Source organism: Microtus pennsylvanicus, chromosome 14, assembly GCF_037038515.1.
Source record: "Microtus pennsylvanicus isolate mMicPen1 chromosome 14, mMicPen1.hap1, whole genome shotgun sequence".
Taxonomy (NCBI): domain Eukaryota; kingdom Metazoa; phylum Chordata; class Mammalia; order Rodentia; family Cricetidae; genus Microtus; species Microtus pennsylvanicus.
The window spans coordinates 67,161,329-67,184,183 of record NC_134592.1 but is presented as its reverse complement, the minus strand read 5'-3'; the positions used below and the strand labels follow the sequence as shown (position 1 = coordinate 67,184,183).

At 44.9% G+C, this 22,855-nt stretch overlaps 1 protein-coding gene across 3 annotated transcripts in view; it reads left to right on the top strand.

Moving 5' to 3' along the window:
* Dock4 (dedicator of cytokinesis 4) overlaps positions 1 to 22,855 on the top strand; it is a 396,425-nt gene that overhangs the window by 341,270 nt on the left and 32,300 nt on the right. For all 3 annotated transcript variants that reach the window (XM_075948630.1, XM_075948628.1, XM_075948629.1), the window contains 4 exons: positions 3,683 to 3,776; positions 13,231 to 13,379; positions 16,190 to 16,276; positions 18,387 to 18,491. In XM_075948630.1, coding sequence (XP_075804745.1) covers positions 3,683 to 3,776; positions 13,231 to 13,379; positions 16,190 to 16,276; positions 18,387 to 18,491 — 435 coding nt within the window. The remainder of the gene's footprint in view (positions 1 to 3,682; positions 3,777 to 13,230; positions 13,380 to 16,189; positions 16,277 to 18,386; positions 18,492 to 22,855) is intronic.

Here is a 22,855-nt window from a genome sequence, read left to right as displayed (position 1 = left end):
AATCGCCCTATTGTCAAGAGTTGCATTACAACCAGATGACCATGTGATCTATCATGCAGGACAAATACTTCTTTAGTGTAAAATTAAGTAGTGTGTATATATACATGTATTTGAACAATAGTCTAAACCACAATTGCTCTAGAACAACCAAAATTTATAAGAAGTGTCACCTGTCTTATTATTGAATAGAATGGTATCTCACCACAAAAGAATAATCATACATTGGACATTAACTTTGGTATTTTGCTATATGGCAAACTGGAAATTTCTTTTTAACTCATTTGGAATCGAAGAAGAGCGACATCTTCCACTGTGACTGTCGCACTTTCTTTTCCTGGTGTTTCTGAGAACACATGAAGCTTGGCTGTCTGTTCTAAACCCTTGTGCTGTTGTTGGCATTCTGGGCGCAACATCCTGAAGCCCTGGCAGCTGGAATCTGCCCGCACCCCGACATCCTGAAGCCTCAGTAGCTGGAATCTGCCTGCACCCCGACATCCTGAAGCCCTGGCAGCTGGAATCTGCCTGCACCCCGACATCCTGAAGCCCTGGCAGCTGGAATCTGCCTGCACCCTGACATCCTGAAGCCCTGGCAGCTGGAATCTGCCTGCACCCCGACATCCTGAAGCCCTGGCAGCTGGAATCTGCCTGCACCCTGACATCCTGAAGCCCTGGCAGCTGGAATCTGCCTGCACCCCGACATCCTGAAGCCTCGGCAGCCGGACTCTGCCTGCACCTTGAAATGCTGGGCTGCCTTCCATCCACCCATTGGCTTCTTTTCACTGTGCTTTGCTAATTCCTCTCAGGCCCTTTTCAAATCTCTGAACTTTCCCCTGACCATCATTCTGTTGCCCCAGTTTTTGGTTACCCTGCTCCCCTGAGTTCATGACTTTGCCTTTCTTTACCACACCCACCTCTTCCTTCTCATTTTTAATTAATCATTACATCTCTAGCTCAGTTACCAGCCCCTGAAAATAGTGAGCCCTGAGCATGCTCTGAGGTCACATCATGTTCACGCGGATGTACTTCTTAGTACCGACAGTCGCCTGGCCATCAGCCCATCCACTCTAGTGCTAGCCATTTACCTCTCCTTTCTCAGCTTGCGCATCCTTCCCTCCGCTCAGCCTCCCATTTTCTCACTGCCTTTTGTCTATCTTCCATCACAATCGGGGACCGCAGCCTTTTCCAGGCCCTTGCTTGTATGCCACATGCTCTGGGAGCTGCAGTTTGGATCCTTAGCCCTGGCTATCCCTGGCACACTGGAGTTAAGCTCCAGACACAAAGGCTCATAAACAACCTCAGAGCAAAGCGTTTGCCTGTTTCCTAAGGGTCCCCCTTCTGTCATCCTCACCTCCTCTCCAAACGTCTTTTCTTTGGGGGTGAACCCAAGAATGCAGCCCTTAGCGTCATCTCCTCAACTTGTCCAACACAGGCAGCCCTTTCCACTGATAGAAGAATGGATGCTCTCCCCTGTGTTCCTCCTTGTCTCCTTATAGAAGTAAGACAGAAACCCCATAAACCAGAGGGCCTGTAGTAGTCACTTGACCCTGACCCCACATCAGCTCGGAAGTGACTAAGAGCAGAGAATGCAAGCATTTTGGAAACTGTCGCAGTTTTGAGCTAAAACAAGAATATTTGTTAAAACCCCAAACCTATCACTTTGAAGCTAATCTCTTTAGCTTTTACACCATATGGAAAGTTTTTGATGTTTTCTAGTAGCAATATGGTTCTCCTCAGTACCGCTTCCTGTGAGGTCAGCTGCAGAGCCTGTTGAGGCTGCCTCTGTCTGCTGGGGTACGAGCTGAGCGCACCTCCAGTGTGCGGTTGGTGACAGTGCATATTTGACATGACTAGCAGGAGGAGTTGTAATTATTAATTTGTTCTCCATGTTCCAATCTTTATCAGACATATGTGAGATGGTCCTCTGCTGGATGGGGAGATGCTGGCTTTCTTGTTCTTAAGGAGCAATTTTCATCTCCAGAGTGATCGCCTATTTCTGTTCTGAAAGAACACAGCTCCTTACCAGAAAGCCATTAGAGCAAATCATCTCTTAATAACATCAGACCTGCTGTGGGGTTGTTAGATATGTTTATGGTACAATTCCTGCTAATTAAGATGATTTCGGTGATAATGAGGGAGGTTTGAGTAGCTTTTGTTTACTTGGCTTTCTAAAGACTGCCAGGATCTACAGGAAATGAAAGGCAAGGAGAGAGCAGATGGTGAGGCTTGGACGGAGTAATGCAGTCAGCTCAGCCTCAGTGTCCGCGTCGTGAAAAAGTCCTGGGGCTCAAGAAAGGACACCAGTCAGATCATGGGCAGACAGTGCCTTTTGGGGTGCATCCCTAGGTCACTGACTGGCTCGGCAGCTATAGAAACCTATGGAATTCCTGGCATTTTCTGTCTCAGAAACCGTCAGTCTTTCGTGCTTCCCTTCCCCGGCACTAGCCAGTGTCTTTCATACACCGAGGGGGAAGCATCAGGCCACAGCAATAAACAGTGCTTGAGCTTGTGGATCTGAAGTAGGGACTTCACAATGTACCTGCAGCTCAGAGAGCCCGGTAAGTCAAAATTGGAGTTATTTAATTAGCTATTAGTTACTTAATTACATATCAATTAGTTATTTAATTTAATATTTTCAATAAGCCCATTATATAATAATAAGAAGAAATACAATTTTGATGCCTTTATATTTTAAACATAAACTAGAAGCATTAAAACTTAATACAACTGCCAGGCACGCTATAATCCTAGGCAGAAGCAGGTGGATATCTGGGAGTTTGAGGCCAACCTGGTCTATATAACAAGTTCCAGGGCTACATAGTAAGACCCTGTCAGAAAAAAAAAAAAGAAAAGAAAAGAAAGAAGGAAGGAAGGAAGAAAATTAACACAATTTAGAAATGTACCTTAACAATAAGAAATATTTTCATCTGTTCTTTCAACAATTTTCTAGGGGAGAAAAAGGGCGAGGGACTCATTATGTAGACCAGGCTGGCCTCAAACTCAGAGATCCTCTCTCTCTGCCTTCTGCTGGAGTAAAGGCATGCACCACCACACCTGACCAAAAAAAAAATTCCTTTGCACTGTGTACACTTCCTTACTTTATGTCCTAGAGACTTCTTTCTTTAGAAAAAAGTATCTGTGAAATCAAAATATCCTTGCTGCCCCTCGGCATATTGAATATATAGGTGATTTATGATACAGTTTTAATATTTTAGTTAGGTAGGTTGACTGCCCAGCTGACAGGTAAACCAAGAGCAAATGATGGAAAATAATACGGGCACAAGAGACCACGGGGTGCAGTGGTCATTCCGGCTCCTGGCGTCTGATGCAGGAGGGTCAGGTTGGGAGTCCCAAGCTAGTATGGGCTACATCCAAAACTGTGTCTTAAGAGAAAAAGAAATGAAAAAGAAAGCAAAAGAAGAAATTTGAATCATTGGCTATAAACCAAGAGTTACCATCTTACCCAATAATTGCCAGATAATGTTTAACGCAGTGTCAGACAGAAAGTCAGCTGCTGTCATTTCGTCTCCTCACGTTATTATTAAAAAGATACTTCTGAGAGAGGGGGGTGGGGAGGGACATGCATCACTTCTGACCGGGAAGACACAGAACTTTAGCAAAGTGAGAGGAAATATTAGTTGGCCCCCGTGCTGAGGAAACACCATGCGTGTGTTCTTTTTCACAGAACTTCTATAAGACTGAGCTGAACAAGGAGGAGATGTACATCCGTTACATCCACAAACTCTACGACCTGCACCTCAAGGCTCAGAACTTCACAGGTAACTGCCTGGGGCTCAGATTGGGGGACGTGAACTAATGCATTAAGCTGATGCATCAAACATGGTCACTCCTCTGCCGTCCCTAATTCAAGAGGAAGATTCCAGCACTTCTCTTTTCAAATCACAATGCATTTTAATTCTATGTCTGTTTCTTAGTACTGTATTTCTGCCTCTGTCTTTGCATGGTCTTTCAGAGCTGCCCTTGGGATTATGAAGTACATACCTAACTCTTTACATTACACTTGCACTCAGTGTTTTGCTGTCTTCATTTAAACATGGGATCTGTAGGGATATTTTGTTTAATCTAACAAATAAAGCTGGCCTGAAGATCAAAGTGCAGAGCTAAGCCACTAGTTAGCCATAGAGGCCAGGCAGTGGTGGCACACACCTTTAATCCCAGCACTGGTGAGACAGAAGCAGATGGATCTCTGTTAGGTTAAGGCCACCCTGGGCTACATGAGATTGATTCTGTCTAAAAGAGAAACAGAACTCACATGAAGGTGATCCCAGCACTTGGGATCCCACGTCTTTAATCCCAGCACTAGGGGGGTGGAGGCAGAAGTGATATGGCAGGTGGAGAGAGAAATACAAGGTGGGAGGAGACAGGAGCTTGGATGCAGTCTGAGGATGCATAGAGACAGGATAACCCCTTTGGTCTGAGCATTGGTAGAGGTAAGAACTCTCTAGTGGCTGACCGCTCTGCTTCTCTGACCCTTCAGCTTCCAACTGGTAGCTGACTCTGAGTTCCTATTATTGAGACCAATTAGAATTTGTGCCGCAGGGATCTTTAAAACCATCCAGATCCCCGTGTCCTCCCATTCTGTGCTGTATTGTCTGTGGCATCCGTCTTCACTCGAAATCCCGTCAAGAGCTGTCATCACCTTCGCCTGCTATGCTCAAGCGGATTTTAGAGGTTTCAGAAGGTGTACTATGTTTACTAAGATACGGGCCACTTTCGTGACTCTGAAGTTCTCAGTTTCCTCCCCATTTCTATTTATCCTGAAGAAACCAGTGCTTTTAAAAAGGCAGGGCAGTGAAGCATTCTCTTGCGTTTTTTTCATCTACTTTATGGTCTCTTGCACTAGCCACCTCTGTTTTTGAAACATAACATCTACAGTAATCAGCTTAGAAAGAAGATATGTTTGTTTGGGTTCAGCATTTTGGAGGCTTTGGTGCATGGTCAGTTGGCTCTGTTGCTTCTGGACTTGTAGCAGAGTAGGTTGGGGAGATGGTGGGGAGAAGTGCAAGACATAGCATAGCTGCTGCTGGTATAGCTGTGACTCGAGAGACCCCAAAAACAAGCCTCACGATTCCCTTCATGCATGACCCTATAACCTAACTCTGTCCACTAAACTCCGCCTCCCACAGTTCCCAGCCATCTCTCTGTAACACGGACAGAAGTAGATGCCAAGCTTCTATTCAAAGATTTCTGTGTCTGTGTGTATGCATGGGTGAATGCCACCCATGTACAGGGACCCTCTGAGGCAAGAAAAGGTGGGAGCTCCCTTGAAGCTGGAATTGCAAGTGGTTGAGAGCCACCTCACCTGAGTGCTGGGAATGAGATTCAGGCTCGGAAGAACAGCAAGTGCTCTTAACTGCGGAGTTACCTCTCATACTCAGTCTACTAATCTGTATCACCATGGGGCTGTAGCCTACTGGGTAGGGTTCCTAGTGTCCTTCTCCTTCAGCAGCTACACGGCATTTGCCTGACTCTGCCCATTCTCTCTATCTCTGTTCGGATTTCCCACCTGGCTTTACTCTGCTAAGCCATTGGTCAAAACAGCTTTATTCATCAAACAATAAAAACAACACATATACAGAGGGACATCCCACATCAGTGCTTTGATGGACATTCCTGTACCCAACCGTGGCATACGCTCAACCCTGAGGGACCTGTTTGTCAGAATTCTGAGTAAATAGTTCTTTTATTGTTATGCTTCTAAGATGTTGTCCTTGCCTCTTTGCCTCCCTGCTTTTGGCGAGAAGTAGGTAGCTACTTTAATGACCCATCGTAGAATGTCATCTGATTGCTTTTGAGAATTTGTATTTAGTCTTCAGTGGTTTGATTATGACATACATGGTGTGGTTTTCTTTAAGTTTAATGTGTTTAGGTTTGCTGAGCTCTTCTGAGCTATAACCAGATATGAAAAAGTTGCATTTTCTCAAAATATATTTTACATACCAGTCCTTTCTTTTGGGACTGCAGTGGAATGAGTGTTTAGCCTCTGGTCATTGTCCCCTAAGTCCTAAGACCCTGTCATTTATGCCCCCTACAACTTTACACCAGAGAGTTAATTTGCTTTATGTCAAGACCACTGATCCTCTTCTACCATCTCCATTCAGCTACTGAGCCTTTCCAGTAAAAATGTTTGTTTTGTTGTTTTATTATTCCATTCTAAAAATTTCCATTTTGTTGTTTTCTTCTCACAGTTTCCATTTCTATACAAAGAATTCATCTTTTCAGTTGTTCGAGAGTGTTCACATTTACTATGTGGGGCATGGTTTCAATAGCTGCTTCATAGTCTAAGATTCCAACATGTGAGTCATCTTGGGGTTGGCATCTGTTAATTGCTTTTTCCCTTGGATAGTTATTTAGTTCTCTGGTTTCTTGAATGCCAAGTAATTTTAGATTACATCCTGGACCTTTTGAACATTATGTTACAAGATTCAGCATTCTGTCAAAATTGATATTTTTAATCTTGGCAATCAGTCCAGTTAGATTTCAAACTCAGGTCCTGCACCACTTCCTGGGGGTTGTGATTTCAATATCTGAGTTTTAGAGCCTCTGAACTACTACTCCAGTTCCCTGCATGTGCAACCGCCCCCCTCCCCAGCATGGGTCTCGGCTCCTTAGTTATGATCTATACCATTGTATATTGCTTATGTCAGTCATGGTGTGATCTACAAATACGCACCATGGAGATTGGGCCAAAACTCCGGAGACAAAGTGAAGAGCTCCTTCCTGAGCTCCTTGTTCTCTTTGGTTCACCACTCTTCCCTTGGCACAGACACTCCCAGTTTTTAGGATTCTGGCTGTGGCGCTGAGGCTGGAAGAGGAGAGTGAAGACAGAGAGTGTACGAGCTCCCTGCCACGGAAAGCTTTTTCCCAGCCCTGGAAGAGAAAAGCTCCTCTGGGAGCTGTCCATTGTCTGATCCCATTTGCAGGAAGTCTGAGATAGGAGACATAAAAGGCCGGAAATAAAAGTAGATAACTGAACACGTTATGATCGTCTTCAAGTGTGGCTTTTCCTAGTTGGTCCATTTGCTCTTAATTACTTTTCAAACTCCTCTGATAATTGCCTTCTGTATTCTGTGAAGTGTTTTCTTGTGCTCATTAGAAAAGGGTGGAAGGGGCTTGCTCCACTTAACCAGAATCCTCTCTGTGGGTTTGCGAACAACAAATCGACACCTTTGCCCCACTTTTCTTCCAGGGAATTCTTGAACTATGGCCCTTCCCTCAGTTTTTAAATAAAGAAATCCTTTTGGTAACAATTCTGGAATTTTAATGCATTGCTAGTGTCTCTGGTGCCTCTAGCTGGTCCTATTATCTCGGTAGCATTTCTGTTTATAGTCTAGAGGCCTGGATACTCTTCAGGGCTCTTTTTACTCTCCCCCAGGTTGAATCCTGAGGTCGGTGGATTCTTTCTCTTAAGGTAGTCCCTGTCCTGGGCTTCCCATCCTTCAGTTTCCCTCACCGACTCCTGCTATACTTATCCATGGGCTGAACCGATCTTCCCATCACTTTCCCCATTCTCTTTTGATTTGTATTCAGGTGTGTGTGTGTGTGTGTGTGTGTGTGTGTGTGTGTGTGCCATATATGTGTGGGTGCTCAAGGAGACCGGAAGAGGGTATTGGATTCTCTGAAGTTGGAGTCACAGGCAGTTGGTGAACTGCCTTATGTCTGTGCTGGAAGCAAGAGGGGCCCTTTGGAAGAGCAGAAAGCACTAACCACCGAGACAGCCATATTTCCAGCCCCGTATTCTCTGTTTTAAAGTAATTACCACGTTGTTTTTTATTGCTGGTTATATTTTACCTTTTGTGTGTGTGTATATTTGTTTTTGTGCATATGTGTAGACAGGTAATCCCAGTTAAGGATGAGTCCTTTGACGACAGAGGTGATGGTTTCTTGTCCTTAGTCAACTATTAGAAGAAAGCCTGGGAATAAATCCATTGCTGATGAGTGCACTTGTCAGTTACATTTTAGCTCCTGCTATGAAGGTTTTCCCTCAGTGCTGATAACTCCTGAATTGCAAAGGGAACAATGCAGTATAGTGGACTGTTTTACTTTTAAAAAATCAATAGATCAATAGAATGAGAATTGAGAGTGAGCGAGCTAAGGACCGTTATTCCACATCTGTACAGATGTGTTTTGATTCTCTGCAAGCAAAACGTAACTTGTCTGAGATGCCAGAGATGGGGATTTTTTTCTTTATGTACACAGTTCCATGGTCCTCAAATCATCAGTGATGTGTGCTTTTCCCATATGACAGTTTATTCCATGTATTTATGTACTGCATGCATGACGTATGTGTATGGGCGTGCATCCCACGCTGGTGTGGAGGTCAGAGGAAAACCCTATGGAGTCACTTCTCCCTCCCACCTTTACGGAGGTTACAGGAATCAAACTCAGGTCACCAGGCTTGCACATTACGACGCTGACCTGCTGAGTCATCTTACCGGCCCTAACATTTTCTTCTCTCCTAATGTCCTCATCTGTGTATGTCCTGGAAGAAAATAAAGTTGCTGGGAGAACTGTTCTTCCTATAGACATGGTTTCACCCTCCTGCACCCTTCTGCAATGCTGCCTTGCGCTCCTCATTTCTCTCCATTCTTCCGGCTTTCTTTATACACACTGCCTTCTTCCCTGCACACATGTCACAGGAACGGAATGGCCTGTGGTTAACTGTACAGTGCACTGTTTAGAATTTTAAACTCTTTAGAAGATTGTCACTTGGAATACTTCCCTCTTCAATACATATCAACCCCCAAAGAATAGAAAGGTGAGCCTAGAACAATGCACACACTGAAACACTGGGAACAGAAAGGTAGCCTAGAACAGTGCACACTGAACACTGGGAACAGAAAGATGAACCTAGAACAGTGCACACTGAACACTGGGAACAGAAAGATGAACCTAGAACAGTGCACACTGAAACACTGGGAACAGAAAGGTGAGTCTAGAACAGTGCACACTGAACACTGGGAACAGAAATGTGAGCCTAGAACAGTGCACACTGAACACTGGGAACAGAAAGGTGATCCTAGAACAGTGCACACTGAACACTGGGAACAGAAATGTGAGCCTAGAACAGTGCACACTGAACACTGGGAACAGAAAGGTGATCCTAGAACAGTGCACACTGAAACACTGGGAACAGAAAGATGAACCTAGAACAGTGCACACTGAAACACTGGGAACAGAAAGATGAACCTAGAACAGTGCACACTGAAACACTGGGAACAGAAAGGTGAGTCTAGAACAGTGCACACTGAAACACTGGGAACAAAAAGATGAACCTAGAACAGTGCACACTGAAACACTGGGAACAGAAAGATGAACCTAGAACAGTGCACACTGAAACACTGGGAACAGAAAGATGAACCTAGAACAGTGCACACTGAAACACTGGGAACAGAAAGATGAACCTAGAACAGTGCACACTGAAACACTGGGAACAGAAAGATGAACCTAGAACAGTGCACACTGAACACTGGGAACAGAAATGTGAGCCTAGAACAGTGCACACTGAAACACTGGGAACAGAAAGATGAACCTAGAACAGTGCACACTGAAACACTGGGAACAGAAAGATGAACCTAGAACAGTGCACACTGAAACACTGGGAACAGAAAGATGAACCTAGAACAGTGCACACTGAAACACTGGGAACAGAAAGGTGAGTCTAGAACAGTGCACACTGAAACACTGGGAACAGAAAGGTGAGTCTAGAACAGTGCACACTGAACACTGGGAACAGAAAGATGAACCTAGAACAGTGCACACACTGAAATATTGGGAACAGAAAGGTGAGCCTGGAACAGTGCACACTGAAACACTGGGAACAGAAAGGTGAGCCTGGAACAGCACACACTGAAATATTGGGAACAGAAAGGTGAGCCTGGAACAGTGCACACTGAACACTGGGAACAGAAAGATGAACCTAGAACAGTGCACACTGAAACACTGGGAACAGAAAGGTGAGTCTAGAACAGTGCACACTGAGACATTGTAAATCGTTCAGGATCATTCTCGAAGGGTGTCATGTGGGTCACACCTGAAAAGTATGCACGCTTTCCATTGATCAGAAGGTCCAGCAATGCATACCCCCTCAGCTTCCCGATTGCATTTCAAAGAGTTGTGAACTGACATCTCCACAGTGCCAGCCATTCCTCAGCTTCCTCTGCCACCTGCCAGCATCTCAGCACTCTGATCCTTTCCCAGGTGTCACCACCTACACCTGGCCTTCTATAGACGATATGTCTAGGAAGCAGTAGAGGATCTTGGAGCTTTTTCTTTTTCTTTTATTTTTAGTTTTTCTAAGAAAGGGTTTCTCTATGTAGCCCTGTCTGTCCTGGAAATCACTCTGTACACCAGGCTGGCCTCGAACTCACAGAGCTCCTCCTGCCTCTGCCTCACGAGTGCTGGAATTAAAGCTGTGCACCACCACCGATCAGTCACCATAACCATTTGTAAGTGTTCATTTTATGCACATCACCATCGATTTCTAGAACTTTCCTTAGCTTCCGCAACTGAAACACTTTGCCTGTTAAACGCTCACCTCTGTTCATCCTGCTCTCTGTGTATGGGTCTGACTTTCAGGGCCCTTTGAGTCAGTGCATGGCATCTCTGTGCCTCCATTCTCTTAATCCTGAGATTAGCTCCGTTATTCTCTTAATCCTGAGACTAGCTCCATTATTTTCTGGGACTTCCAGCTACTCCAGTGCTGAGAAAGAAAAAGAAATGGGAGAGGCAAGGATGACGGCCCCAGAAGTCAGTCATGAATAGAACACAGGAGTTACTCAGACTTGAAGAAACAGACTCTGGTATCATTTGGTGTAGATCCTTATGGTCCAAGGAGGGAACACAGTTGGCTAGACACTTCTTCAGAGTACAGCACAGTCCCTAAAATGAACTTCTGGCTCCCACGCAGCCAGCGAGTGCAGTCTGCCATGAGATTCTGGTTCCCGCATGGCCAGCGCAGTCTGCCATGGCAGCCTCTGTTGGTGCAATTGCGTCCTTATCCACCCATTCCCACCCTTAGTGAAAACCCTGTCTAGCTCACGTTTAATTTCCGCAAGGAGAAGGCCAGCAAGTACCCAAGCAAGTCCACTGTGGACAGCCTCTTTGTGCCTAGCTCTCCCTGGACCAAGATACATCTCTTTTTATTCCTCAAAAGCTGATTGTGGAGCCCAAAGGCATCAACTCTGAAGGCTGGGAGCCCAGCAGCTACCCAGGTTTTTTAAAAGCCACAATGGCTGAGTCCTTTTACCCTAAAATGCATGGAGCAACCAGATGGTTAGCAATCCCCCCCCAAAAAAAGAAAAACCTCTAAATGTATCGTCTTAGCTGCTTGTCGTCGGGAGAGCAGCTTGTCACACGCACTGAGGGAAGGCAGGGCACATACTCCAGGAAATGAGAGTGGGGCTGCATCACAAAAACTTGCAAAAAAATTGCACCAGGAGATTGCTTATACTCACCGAGGTCATCGGCGAGGAGGCTGGAGGCTTTGTCTCATGGGCCATCTATGTGTAAGAGGCAAAAGTGAAGTGATGGGGGCCTAGGCTTTTCTTATCTCGCTCTTTGATGTGTGGAAATGATCAGATCATAGGGCTAGAGTAGACCTTGGCCCACTGCCTTGGGACTTGGTGTGTAGTTAGCTTCAGTCCAATAAGTGGAGGGGGAAAAGACTCACCGTATGTTTATATTGTGTTTAAACCTACTGTTGCAGCTGTGGAGGGACAGGAGGCATGGTAGTTAAATGGGGTTGTAACGTAAGGGTTGGGCACTTCCTTCAATTAAGAAAATGAGTTGGCTGTTAAGTTTTTGAAGGAAATTTATTATAACCATTTATCTATGACCATGTGTTCTTGTTCTTCTTATTATTCCTATTTGGTTAGGCTTTTTATTTAGGAAAGACGCAACCTACAAAGTGGCAAATAGTACACTAAATTTGCCCCCTACCTGTCAAGTCTGCATGCCGTTTCTCCTTGTGTGTGTGGAAAATCATTTACCTGTTTCTGCAGCAAATCCAGTCAGGCCCAACACCCCATGGTTTCAGTGTCTTTCCTGAAACTTGTGAAGCCAGCAGCGGGTCATGGCGGTGCATGCCTTTAATCCCGGCACTCAGGAGACAAGGCAGGTCTGTCTCTGAGTTTAAGGCCAACCTGATCTACATAGCAAGTTCTGGGCCAGCCAAGGATACATAGGGAGGCCTTTGGGGTTCAGCCCGGAAGGTCTATCACTTAGTCCATGTGGCAGATACCTGCCCCTTCCCCAGTCCCCCATGCATACCCTCTATCCAGTGCCTCACCTGTGCCCACTCTGAGGCAGGTGTTTGGTTTGGCATTACTTTTCGACTTGGTTCGACTTCTCTGGCTTTCATGCCTCTTTCTAAATTCTGAGGGCATTTTTAATCACTGCCGTGTGCTCCAGATTCAGGTGTGCAGCCCTCAATTAGCCGGTTAGTCAGCTCCTCAGTAAGGGTTTCTCTTGCTGGAGTAATGACAACTTGGTGAGAGAATTTCTTTCACGCTCACACTGCAGACTGTCGTCTAAGGGAGTCAGGGCAGGGACTAAGAGGCGAGAGCTGAAGCAGAAGCTATGGAGTGGTGCTGCTTACTGGTTTGTTCCCCTGCCTTGCTCAGCCTGATTCTTACACCATCCAAAGCACCCTCACCCAAGGGCAGTGCTGCCCAGAGTGAGGTGGGCCCTCCCGCATCAAATTACCAGTCAATACTTGTCTACAAGTCCATCCGGTGGGATCATTTTCTGAGTTGGGTTTCCTCTTCCAAAATGAGTCTGGCTAGTGTCGTGGTGACATAAGACTGGCCAGCACAGTTAGTAGTTAGTTAGCTAGCTTGCCTTTGACGTCTCCTAGTCTTCAAGAGACATACTTATGAATTGTCCTTGTGTGTAATGGCATATCCGCGCTATATCTTTGAATCGGCTCTAACGTGACTTGCTTGAACAGGTTTATCATGTCCAAAGCATGCGAGTGTTGTAACAAGGAGAATGAAAAACAGGGGAGAAAATAATAGAAACCCAAAGCTTGCTTCCAGACCTCTGCTGACTCTGTCACCAAAGGAAGTCACCATTTGCTAACTCGTTCCTTCCCATATCCCTGACATTTTCTCTGCTATGTTATGAAACTCAGAGCATCGTTTTGAGTTTGGGAAGCCATTCCTAATGGTTCTGAGTCCCGACTGACGTCCTGTCCTCTCCCTTGGCATACAGAGGCCGCCTACACCCTCCTGTTGTACGACGAGCTGCTGGAGTGGTCTGACCGGCCCCTCAGGGAGTTCCTCACCTACCCCATGCAGACAGAATGGCAGCGCAAGGAGCACCTGCATCTCACCATCGTCCAGAACTTCGACAGAGGCAAAGTACGCAGCCCTGGCAACCCGTGCTCTCCATGTTCTCTCCTTCTCCAGCGGGGTCCTCACACGACAGACTGCGTTAGATAGAAGCACCCAGAACTGTTAAGATGAAGTGTCCGGGACCAGCCCTAGATATTCTGATTAAGTAGGTCTGTCATGAGACCTCTGGGAAATTCCCGTGTGCCCAAGCTCTGTATTGCCCTTTGGCTAACACTAACCTTAAGGTAGTGACGCTCTTGGTCCACTCCAGCTACTCTACCAACATATATAGACGGGAAGCTCACTTGGTAAGAGCAGCAGCTGATATGCCCGAGGACTTGAGTCCAGTCCCCATCAGTCATATAGTAGAAGAAAAGAACAGACTTCTGCAGGTATACACACACACTGGTGGCTTAGGTACGCGCACACACACACACACACACACACACACACACACACACACACACACTGGGTGGCTTCGAAGCAGCAAACATGTATTTACTTCTTTGTCACTGTTTTGGACGCTGATGACATAAGGTCAAGGCCTCTGCGGATGTAGTGTGCGGCTAAAGGCCGACTTCCTCACGAATGGTGTCTCCTCCATGCCCTCACGTGACAGAAGAGTAGTTGACACTGGGAAACCTACTTTTTAAAGGGTACTAAGTCCCTTATGACCTTATCATCTGCCAGGGCCCTGCCTCCTAATGCTTAAAGTGTTAGGATTTCAGCTGAGGAATTTTGGGGAAACACAACTTTCAGACCCTAGCAATCTGCCATTTGTTCTCTGAAAAGCTCTCTCCCTCCACCTCCTCCCATAACGGAAGGCACTTCCCATTCTGTGCTTATTTTTAAGGTAAGATGAAGGAGACTGAACTTACTGAGGAAGTTTGTAGCACCCTTAGTACAGCTAGGAAAGCTTGTGATGCTGGAGGCCCCTCACTGACGACATGCAGTTTAGTGTCTCACTCCTTCGCGTCAAGGGCAGTGACAATTTTTAAAGACTATGAATCTGAACACCAGTGTTTTTTTTTTATTTGGGTGCCTTAGTTCTCTCTTCCAAGTCACAAGGGTTAAGTAGAGTGTTGAATACAGCAAGTGGCTGTCATTTCTCTAGAGAACACAGTTGGAACTGCCTAACATTTTGGTGCAAGTGAATTGCTTCTCTCGGGTTCTCCTTTCTTATTTATCCAACCACAGTGATAGGACTTGACACAAATGCCAACCTAAGTGTCTTTGTAACGCCTACTATAAAAATTTCACCTGTACTATAAACTATTTCTTTTTATTTTATTGAAAATAGTATATATATATATGTAAACATATATATACATACATATTCCGATTATATATTTCCTTCCCACTACTCCTCCTGGTTCCTCCCTATATCCCCTACCCTCCAGATACCTCCCCGTTCTCTCTCATTAGAAAGAAAACGGGCTTCTAAGGGAATATTATCATATAATATGCTAAAAACACACCAGAAAAGGACCAAACAAATAAACAGAAGGAAAAGAGCCCGAGAAACAGTTTGTTTTCAGTTAGCCATCTCCCGCTGGGTATGGGACCTACTCACTAGTTTGTTTCCCCAGTTGGATGCTTTTGGAGAAAACTAAATTTTCATTTGCAAGTGGTTATCAGTTGGAGATAGCTTCTGGGTTAGGGGTGGAGTCTGTGTCTCTTCTGTCAACTCTAGAGCCCCATCTGGTACAGATCTGTGTGGATCTGTGCACGCTGCCTCAGTCCCTGTGACTTCACCTGTGCATCTGTCCTGGTGTATTTAGATGGCCCTGTTTCCTTGGTGTCCTCCATCCCCTCTGGCTCTTATACTTTTTCTGCCTCCTCTGCAGCAGACTTCCCCGAGGCCTGAGGGGAGGGATTTGATGGAGACATCCACTTAGGATGGAGTGTTCCAATGTCTCTCACTTTCTGCATATTATCTGGCTGTGGGTCTCTGTAGATGATCTGGATGTGATATCTGTCACCCTATTGATAACCAGGGTTGATTCATCAGTACGCTATTTTAAAATCTCATGAACTTGCCCCATCCCCAGAAGCCTGTGCTGTAGGTCAGGGTGATAAGCCAATACTCACGTGTCTATACCTATAGTCTATAAATTACTTTTACCTCTTAAATGGTTGAAAGAAATGAAAATATTATTGCTACTATGAGGCGTCTATAAACTGTGAGATTTGCTTTTATGTCCACAGACTCTCACTCATAATGATACCAATTTCAGATGATAATAGATGAGTTGGATAACTGTGGCAAAGGTTCATGGCCCTAAAACCACAAATACTGATTGACGGTCCAGGATTTTGAAGAAAACTTCGTTGATAGTATGCTCGATGACAAAATTTAAACATTTCTTCTGAAAACGACACACTGACCTAACCAGAATCCAGTGGCCCTCACAATCTGTAAGCACATGCAAGGCACCAAAGAGCCCAGGGTGCCACACGTGAGTTATTGGGTTGTAGGGATCAGCAATTCCCTCCTGAGCACTGAGCGCCTGTGTGCAGCCATGTATGTGGCCATTGTGAAACTACACTTGTTGCCACGGCGGGATTGTGAAACAACAACACAAGAAATGGCCGTTTCCACACACATTAGTGAACGTGATGAGGAGTTGTTGTTTCCAACTTGCGGAAGATTTTTAACAAGTTACGTGTCAGTCGCATGTCCTTTTCATAGTTGAAATGGCAGCGTTTTTCCGTTAGGTTGTTGTGAAGTCTTAGAGAGTAAGGCCTTACGGTCCAAATGCATCCCCATCCTGACCTTTGGATTGACGTGTAGCCATGTGAGGAAGGCTGACTGTCATGTTCCTGTCTGTCCGCAGTGCTGGGAGAATGGCATCATCTTGTGCCGGAAGCTGGCAGAGCAGTACGAGAGTTACTATGACTACAGGAACCTGAGCAAGATGAGGGTAAAGTACCTGGGTGATGGAGGGCCAGGTGTGGTCCACGTTTTCATTAACTTCCCAGCAGGGCGATAGGAAAGGAACGTTGGGACCATCCTCAGACACCTTGCAGAAACTTTTTCTAAGATAAGTTATTTTCCCTGAAGCATACTTAGGTACTTATGTGGAGAAATAACAAATGGGTCTGTGTGTGTTCTTTTATTCAGTATACAAAGAGGGAGACCTTGATCTGTTTCGAAAGTCCCGCATCTGAAATGAACAATCTAATCGAGGATTAATATTTTTAAGTTTATTGTGGAAAATCTCTGCACTGAAGAGCTTCTCAATCACACAGAAATCTGCCTGACAGTATGCAGTTCTTACTCCCACAATCTGCAAAATAAAATGGCAGAGATGGCGAGGTGGCTCTCATGTTAAATTAGGGACAAATCCTGTGTGAACTCTCTCTGTACCTTCAGAAATATGTTCTCACTAAACCAAAGTTTTAGTACCAGGGACTTGGGGACCTTAATAGTCTGTATTCCTGAGTCATTTGTTTGTATCTCCTTGCTTTTAGATGCAAACAAGCCTTACTCCTGGGCGTCCCAAGCATTTTGTGTCATTATTTAGTATTCAACGTCTTGATGAGTGTTGAGGTCTTCTATGTTCCTAAGACAAGATCCTTTGCTTTTGCATATTAAAGTGATAACGATATTCCCTTCCGCTTTCGAGGCTGCCATTGGAAACATGAGAACATAAGCCTTCAACAGCTTGCAAAGTCTTCTTGCGCCTCCTCGAGCACCTTACTCTCCTGCTGGGAACTTACCCTCTATTGTTGTCATAGCCCATAATGTAGTGCCATGGGTCACTGATATTTCTCCTAGCTTGAAAACTAAAGCGAAAAATAATCTCATTTTAAGTTTAGTTCATCATGCTGATACTGGCAGGGCCTACAGCTTTATATAAAATCACTCCTATTCAACTTCTCATCCTATCCTTACAACAGAAGTGAGGTTACAGCGTTCACTAAGGAGAGCCCTTGGGTACCATCATCACTAAGATGTTTATAAGCCCCGAGCATCACACTTCATACCAACTGCTCTCTGGGGTGCTCTTACCGGGGGAGGGGGAAGCCTTAAGTACAATATCAGTCTTCCCCTGGAAGTCCCAGGGATGATGATACCACAAAAGGGAAGCCATAGCTTGGTTTGCTACCTAGGTTGAACACTTGTGAGCTTTGAGCCTAGACAGCACTTTGCGCTCCCTTGGCTCAGGTTGGTGACTTACCCCATCCCACCTGTACAATGTTGTACCTTCCTCATGTCCTGAACTACTGTGTGCAATGGGAAGCAAATCCACAGGCAAGTTCACCTCGCACATAGGTTCTCCCCAAAGGCTTGACTTCTATGATTTGTGTTCATTTCTACTTGTTCTACATCTGTGATGATGTAAACATGTCCTTGGTAGACTTACAGAAATCTACTCTGCAAGTAAAATGTAGAAAAATCCTTGATCCTTTAAAGGATCAGCAAACTACAGCTTGTGACCCGGCGAGTAAAGACATGTCAGAGAGACCATGTTGCTGCAGGGAGGTAGCTTGTTAGACCCAAAATAATCACACATAAACTGTATTAATTAAATCATTGCTTGGCCGATTAGCTCTAGCTTCTTATTGGCTACCTCTTATATTAATTTAACCCATTTCTGTAATCTGTATATTGCCACATGGCTGTGGCTTACCAGGTAAAGTTCCCAGTGTCTGTCTCTGGTGGCCCCATGGCTTCTCTCTGACTCTGCCTCCTTTCTCCTGGCATTCAGCTTAGTTTTCCCCACCTATCTCTGTTCCCCTATAGCTCTGCTATAGGCCCAAAGCAGTTTCTTTATTAATTAAACAATCGTATTCAAGCATACAGAGGGAAATCCCACATTACCATGTGAGCCTACAAAGCATGAAATTTTTAGTGGGTATGTATTTACAAAGTTGGTTGGCTGATCCTCTCCGGAAATACTTACAAGGCAATCGCCAGTTCTTTTCTCATGACTTAAAATGGTTCACCTGTGAATAGAAGGATGTTCCTGTTTTGGTGTGGCTGAGATGTAGGATGGAATTCACAGAACTCCTTCTGTCCTTTCCTAGATGATGGAAGCTTCTCTGTATGATAAAATCATGGACCAGCAGCGTCTGGAACCCGAATTCTTCAGAGTTGGATTTTATGGGAAAAAATTTCCATTTTTCTTAAGAGTAAGTAATACACTTCTCAATTGACTTTAATCCTTCTGGCTCAGATCCTCCAATTAAGGAAACTAAGGAATTAATGACATTTTATGACACATAACAAGGAGGCAATGGCATCATGACTTTTTTTACCCTTCTAATTTGTGAAACTATTAACTGGGAATATTTTGTGTTGAACAGTTTCTCAAGATCAAACAATCTACCCCTTCCTGAGTCCACTTCAGGAGCAGTGATTATGGCTTCCCTTGCGTGTCATTTGCAGTGTGTTCTCTGTGCAAGTTCTATAGTTAGCACTAGAGAATCTGGACGAGGGCAATGAGAGGGCCTGTAGACTATAGGAAATGACAGAGTCGCGTCAAGGAGAAATCTTACTCCCAGAGCATGGAAAAGTGTTGTTTGGCCTTTCTGATGACTTTGTAAAAAGGTAAATATCACCCAGGAGAGACATCTGACTTATCGCTGGTGTGAACTGTTTTTGCCAAGAGGAATTTGTGTGGTAGACATAAAGTACTCAATTCATCCCTCTTCTTTACACTTGGCATAGATTATTTCATATCTGCATTTGTGCATTGGACCCCTCCATCCACAGCATCCTCCATGTATTAAAACACTGCTTAAAAGAGTTCACTTATTCACTCAGGGAACTGTGGAGAAGTGTGCTACATACCTGACAAAACTGAATTCATTTGTGAGCCCAGTGTGGTACCTAAATCATGTCACGCCAATACCTGGAAGGCTGAGGCAGGAGAATTGCCACAACTTTACAACCATCTTTGGCCATGTGATGAGTCCTAGGCCAGCCTGGGATTCAGAGTAAGATCCTATCTCAAAACAAACAAACAACAACAAAAAAAAAAACCAAAACAGAGTCACTCATACCGGCTGTAATCCCAGCACCCAAGTAGAGGCAAGATGATCAGTATCTAAGGCCAGCCAGACCCTGTCTCAAAATACCATACAAACACATACACACACATATACACACACACACCCCAAATTGAGTGCATTACAACTTTAAATATCAGTATGAAAATATTTAAGTTGATCTAAATCCTACCATAACTGTAAGGATATATGAGAAAAGGAAAGGTAGCTAAACTCAGAGAAGGAAGAGGATCAAGACTCTGTTTATTGTTTAATCTTTAATTTATCTACCTTTTAGGTGAAGTAGATAGATGATTGGTTGATAGAATGTACCTCAAAATATCCAAAGACCACAAGTAGATATTTAAGTTTAAAATCACGTGAAATGCTCAGATGATGATTCTAATATGATGGTTAGTGTTGAATGTTAGCTGACAGGATCTGGACCACCAGGGAGACAAGCCTCCAGGCATTCCTGGGAAAGATCTTTAGAATAGGTTACCCTGAGGAATGCCCTGCATGAAACAAGAAACTAACTTAGAAACTTGCAGCAATCTCTTCTTCCTGACTGTGAACTGACAAAATGTGATCTGCTGTTCACACTCCTATGTGTGAACTAACACACTGTGACCCCTCTGCTCACACTCCTATGTGTGTGGACTGACACACTGTGACCCCTCTGCTCACACTCCTATGTGTGTGAACTAACACACTGTGACCCCTCTGCTCACACTCCTATGTGTGTGGACTGACACACTGTGACCGCTGCTCACACTCCTATGTGTGTGGACTGACACACTGTGACCCCTCTGCTCACACTCCTATGTGTGTGAACTAACACACTGTGACCCCTCTGCTCACACTCCTATGTGTGTGAACTGACACACTGTGACCCCTCTGCTCACACTCCTATGTGTGTGAACTAACACACTGTGACCCCTCTGCTCACACTCCTATGTGTGTGGACTGACACACTGTGACCCCTCTGCTCACACTCCTATGTGTGTGAACTAACACACTGTGACCGCTGCTCACACTCCTATGTGTGTGAACTAACACACTGTGACCCCTCTGCTCACACTCCTGTGTGTGCGAACTAACACACTGTGACCGCTGCTCACACTCCTGTGTGTGTGGACTGACACACTGTGACCCCTCTGCTCACACTCCTGTGTATGTGAACTAACACACTGTGACCGCTGCTCACACTCCTATGTGTGTGAACTAACACACTGTGACCCCTCTGCTCACACTCCTATGTGTGTGAACTGACACACTGTGACCCCTCTGCTCACACTCCTGTGTGTGTGGACTGACACACTGTGACCCTCTATTGACACCTTGCCTTGCCCATCACGAAGGACTGTACCCTAGAACTGAGCCAGCGTAAACCCTGCACCCCCCCCCCAGCTGCCTCTGTCGGAGTGTTTTATCACAGCCACAGGGAAAGGTGCTTCGACAGTGAACTGACATTTTCTTGAAGTGATTGACAGGACCAAGTAATTGGGTGCTACCCAGACTTTATATAAAATCCTTGTTGCAGTTTAAAAAAAATGCACAAGACATCTGCCTGAAGCTGAAAGAAAGATCGGTTTCTGATAATGGCAAATGCAGAGAGTCCACTGAATTGAGAAGACGACATTTTAGCTGGGGACATGCGAGGTCTGGTGTCAGCGCCCCTTGAAGAACACAGGGTCTGGGGCCTGGCTGTCAGTGCAGGGGTGGCCTCCTAGAAAAGTGACCAACATAGGGGACTAGAGAAGGGGCAGAGTGTGACTCTGATGTAGGAGCGGCTCCTCATTTTTGACGCAAAAGTGTACAATATGAAAGACTACATTTTCTTCCGTACCATGCCAAGAGTTGGCCAATCCACTGTGCATTGTTGGTATGGTGTTTGGAGAGTAGGGACCCAAAAAGCTTTTGATTTCTTTAAACTGTCAGAGGAAAGCAAAATACCTTTTAGGTTAAAGGAGATATAAAAATATTTTCTAAGCTACAGATCATTTCTAAGCTACAGACAATATTGATGTGTTTATCTCTAACAAACCAGTAATCTGATCCACCTTGTTATATTTTTATGGAGGAAAAGGCCCCTGAGGGCAGATGTTCTGGAGACACACAAAGCAGCCATGTGTGCTGACTAAAAGCTGATTTTAGTTTTAGCAAACAGTGAGCTAGCCCAGATTCCCATCTACTACATGAGTGACAGTGAGTTAAAGCATCCGTAGGCCTAGAAAGATGGCTCAATTAAGAGCACTTACTGCTCTTTCAGAAGGACCCTATTTGGATTCCCAGCACCCATGCCAAAAAGCTCACAGCTGCCTTAACAAGAGCCCTAGAAGACCCAACATCTACTTCTGGCCTCTGTGGACACTTGTATAACTCATGGTGTACATTCACACAAATACACATACACATAATTTTTTTAAAAAATCAATCTTTAAAGATAATATGTTTTTTAAAATCAGAGGTATTTAAAAGCTCCAATTATGAAGACAGTTTAGCAAATGCCAGAGCTACATTGACCAAATAGATCAAATTTTAATAGGCAATTAGAATAAATTGATGTGTCTATCGTCAGTTGTTTGAAAAATAGCCTTTTTCTATGTCATTATCTGTCATTAATTCAAAGTGAAAGGGAAGGGCTGCCCTCTCTTGGTGTCTAAGAGACATTGCAGGATTGAGGATTCCAAGGAATTTCATAAACATGTCAAGATGAAAAATGTCCTTTTGTTGTTTGATAAATTGCAGGATACATTTTAAAACTCTGATAGGATACATTGAAACGGTTGTATAATCTAAATAGTTACTTCCCCCTGAAAGGAGCAGAATTGGCCCTTGTACCTGGGCAGGTCTTCTTCTACGCCATTGAAAAAGAGCTCTGAAAACATTCCTGGTGAAGGTTTGTATCTGGATGCCCATGGCATCACTGTGCACAGCATCCAGACAAGGAGGAGAAACTCAGATATCTGTCAGGCGATGAGTGGACAGACCAAGGTAGTGTATCTTCCCAGTGGAGAAGTACACAGCAACAGACAGCAAAGACGTCTGTCCTGCCACAAGAGAGAGAACGTTGGTGGGGTGCTCATTGACGCCAGGGGCCTAGGAGGCAGCTTTAGCTGGTCAAGGGTTTGCCTAGCTTACAGGGGGCCATGGTTTCACTCCCAGCACTGCTTAAAGCAGGCCTGAGTGGCGGATGCCTGTCGTCTCAGCCGTCAGGAGGTGGAGACGGTGAAGCCAGCAAATCAGTCCTAAGGTGGAGAGGTGGGCAGGTCATTAAACGGATTTTTGATTCCCATCTGGACTAGCACAAATAATTCTTGGCATTTTTAAAACACTTTATGTTCGTGGTGTGTCGGGACAAGAGGAGTATGGCGTATGCATGCAGGGCAGAGGACAACTCGCAGGAGTTTGTCCTCTTTCCACCATCAGGCGCGGCAAGCATTTTTATCCTGTGAGTCAGCTTTCTGGCCCCAATCTTCAGCATTGTTACCTGAATGAGAGAG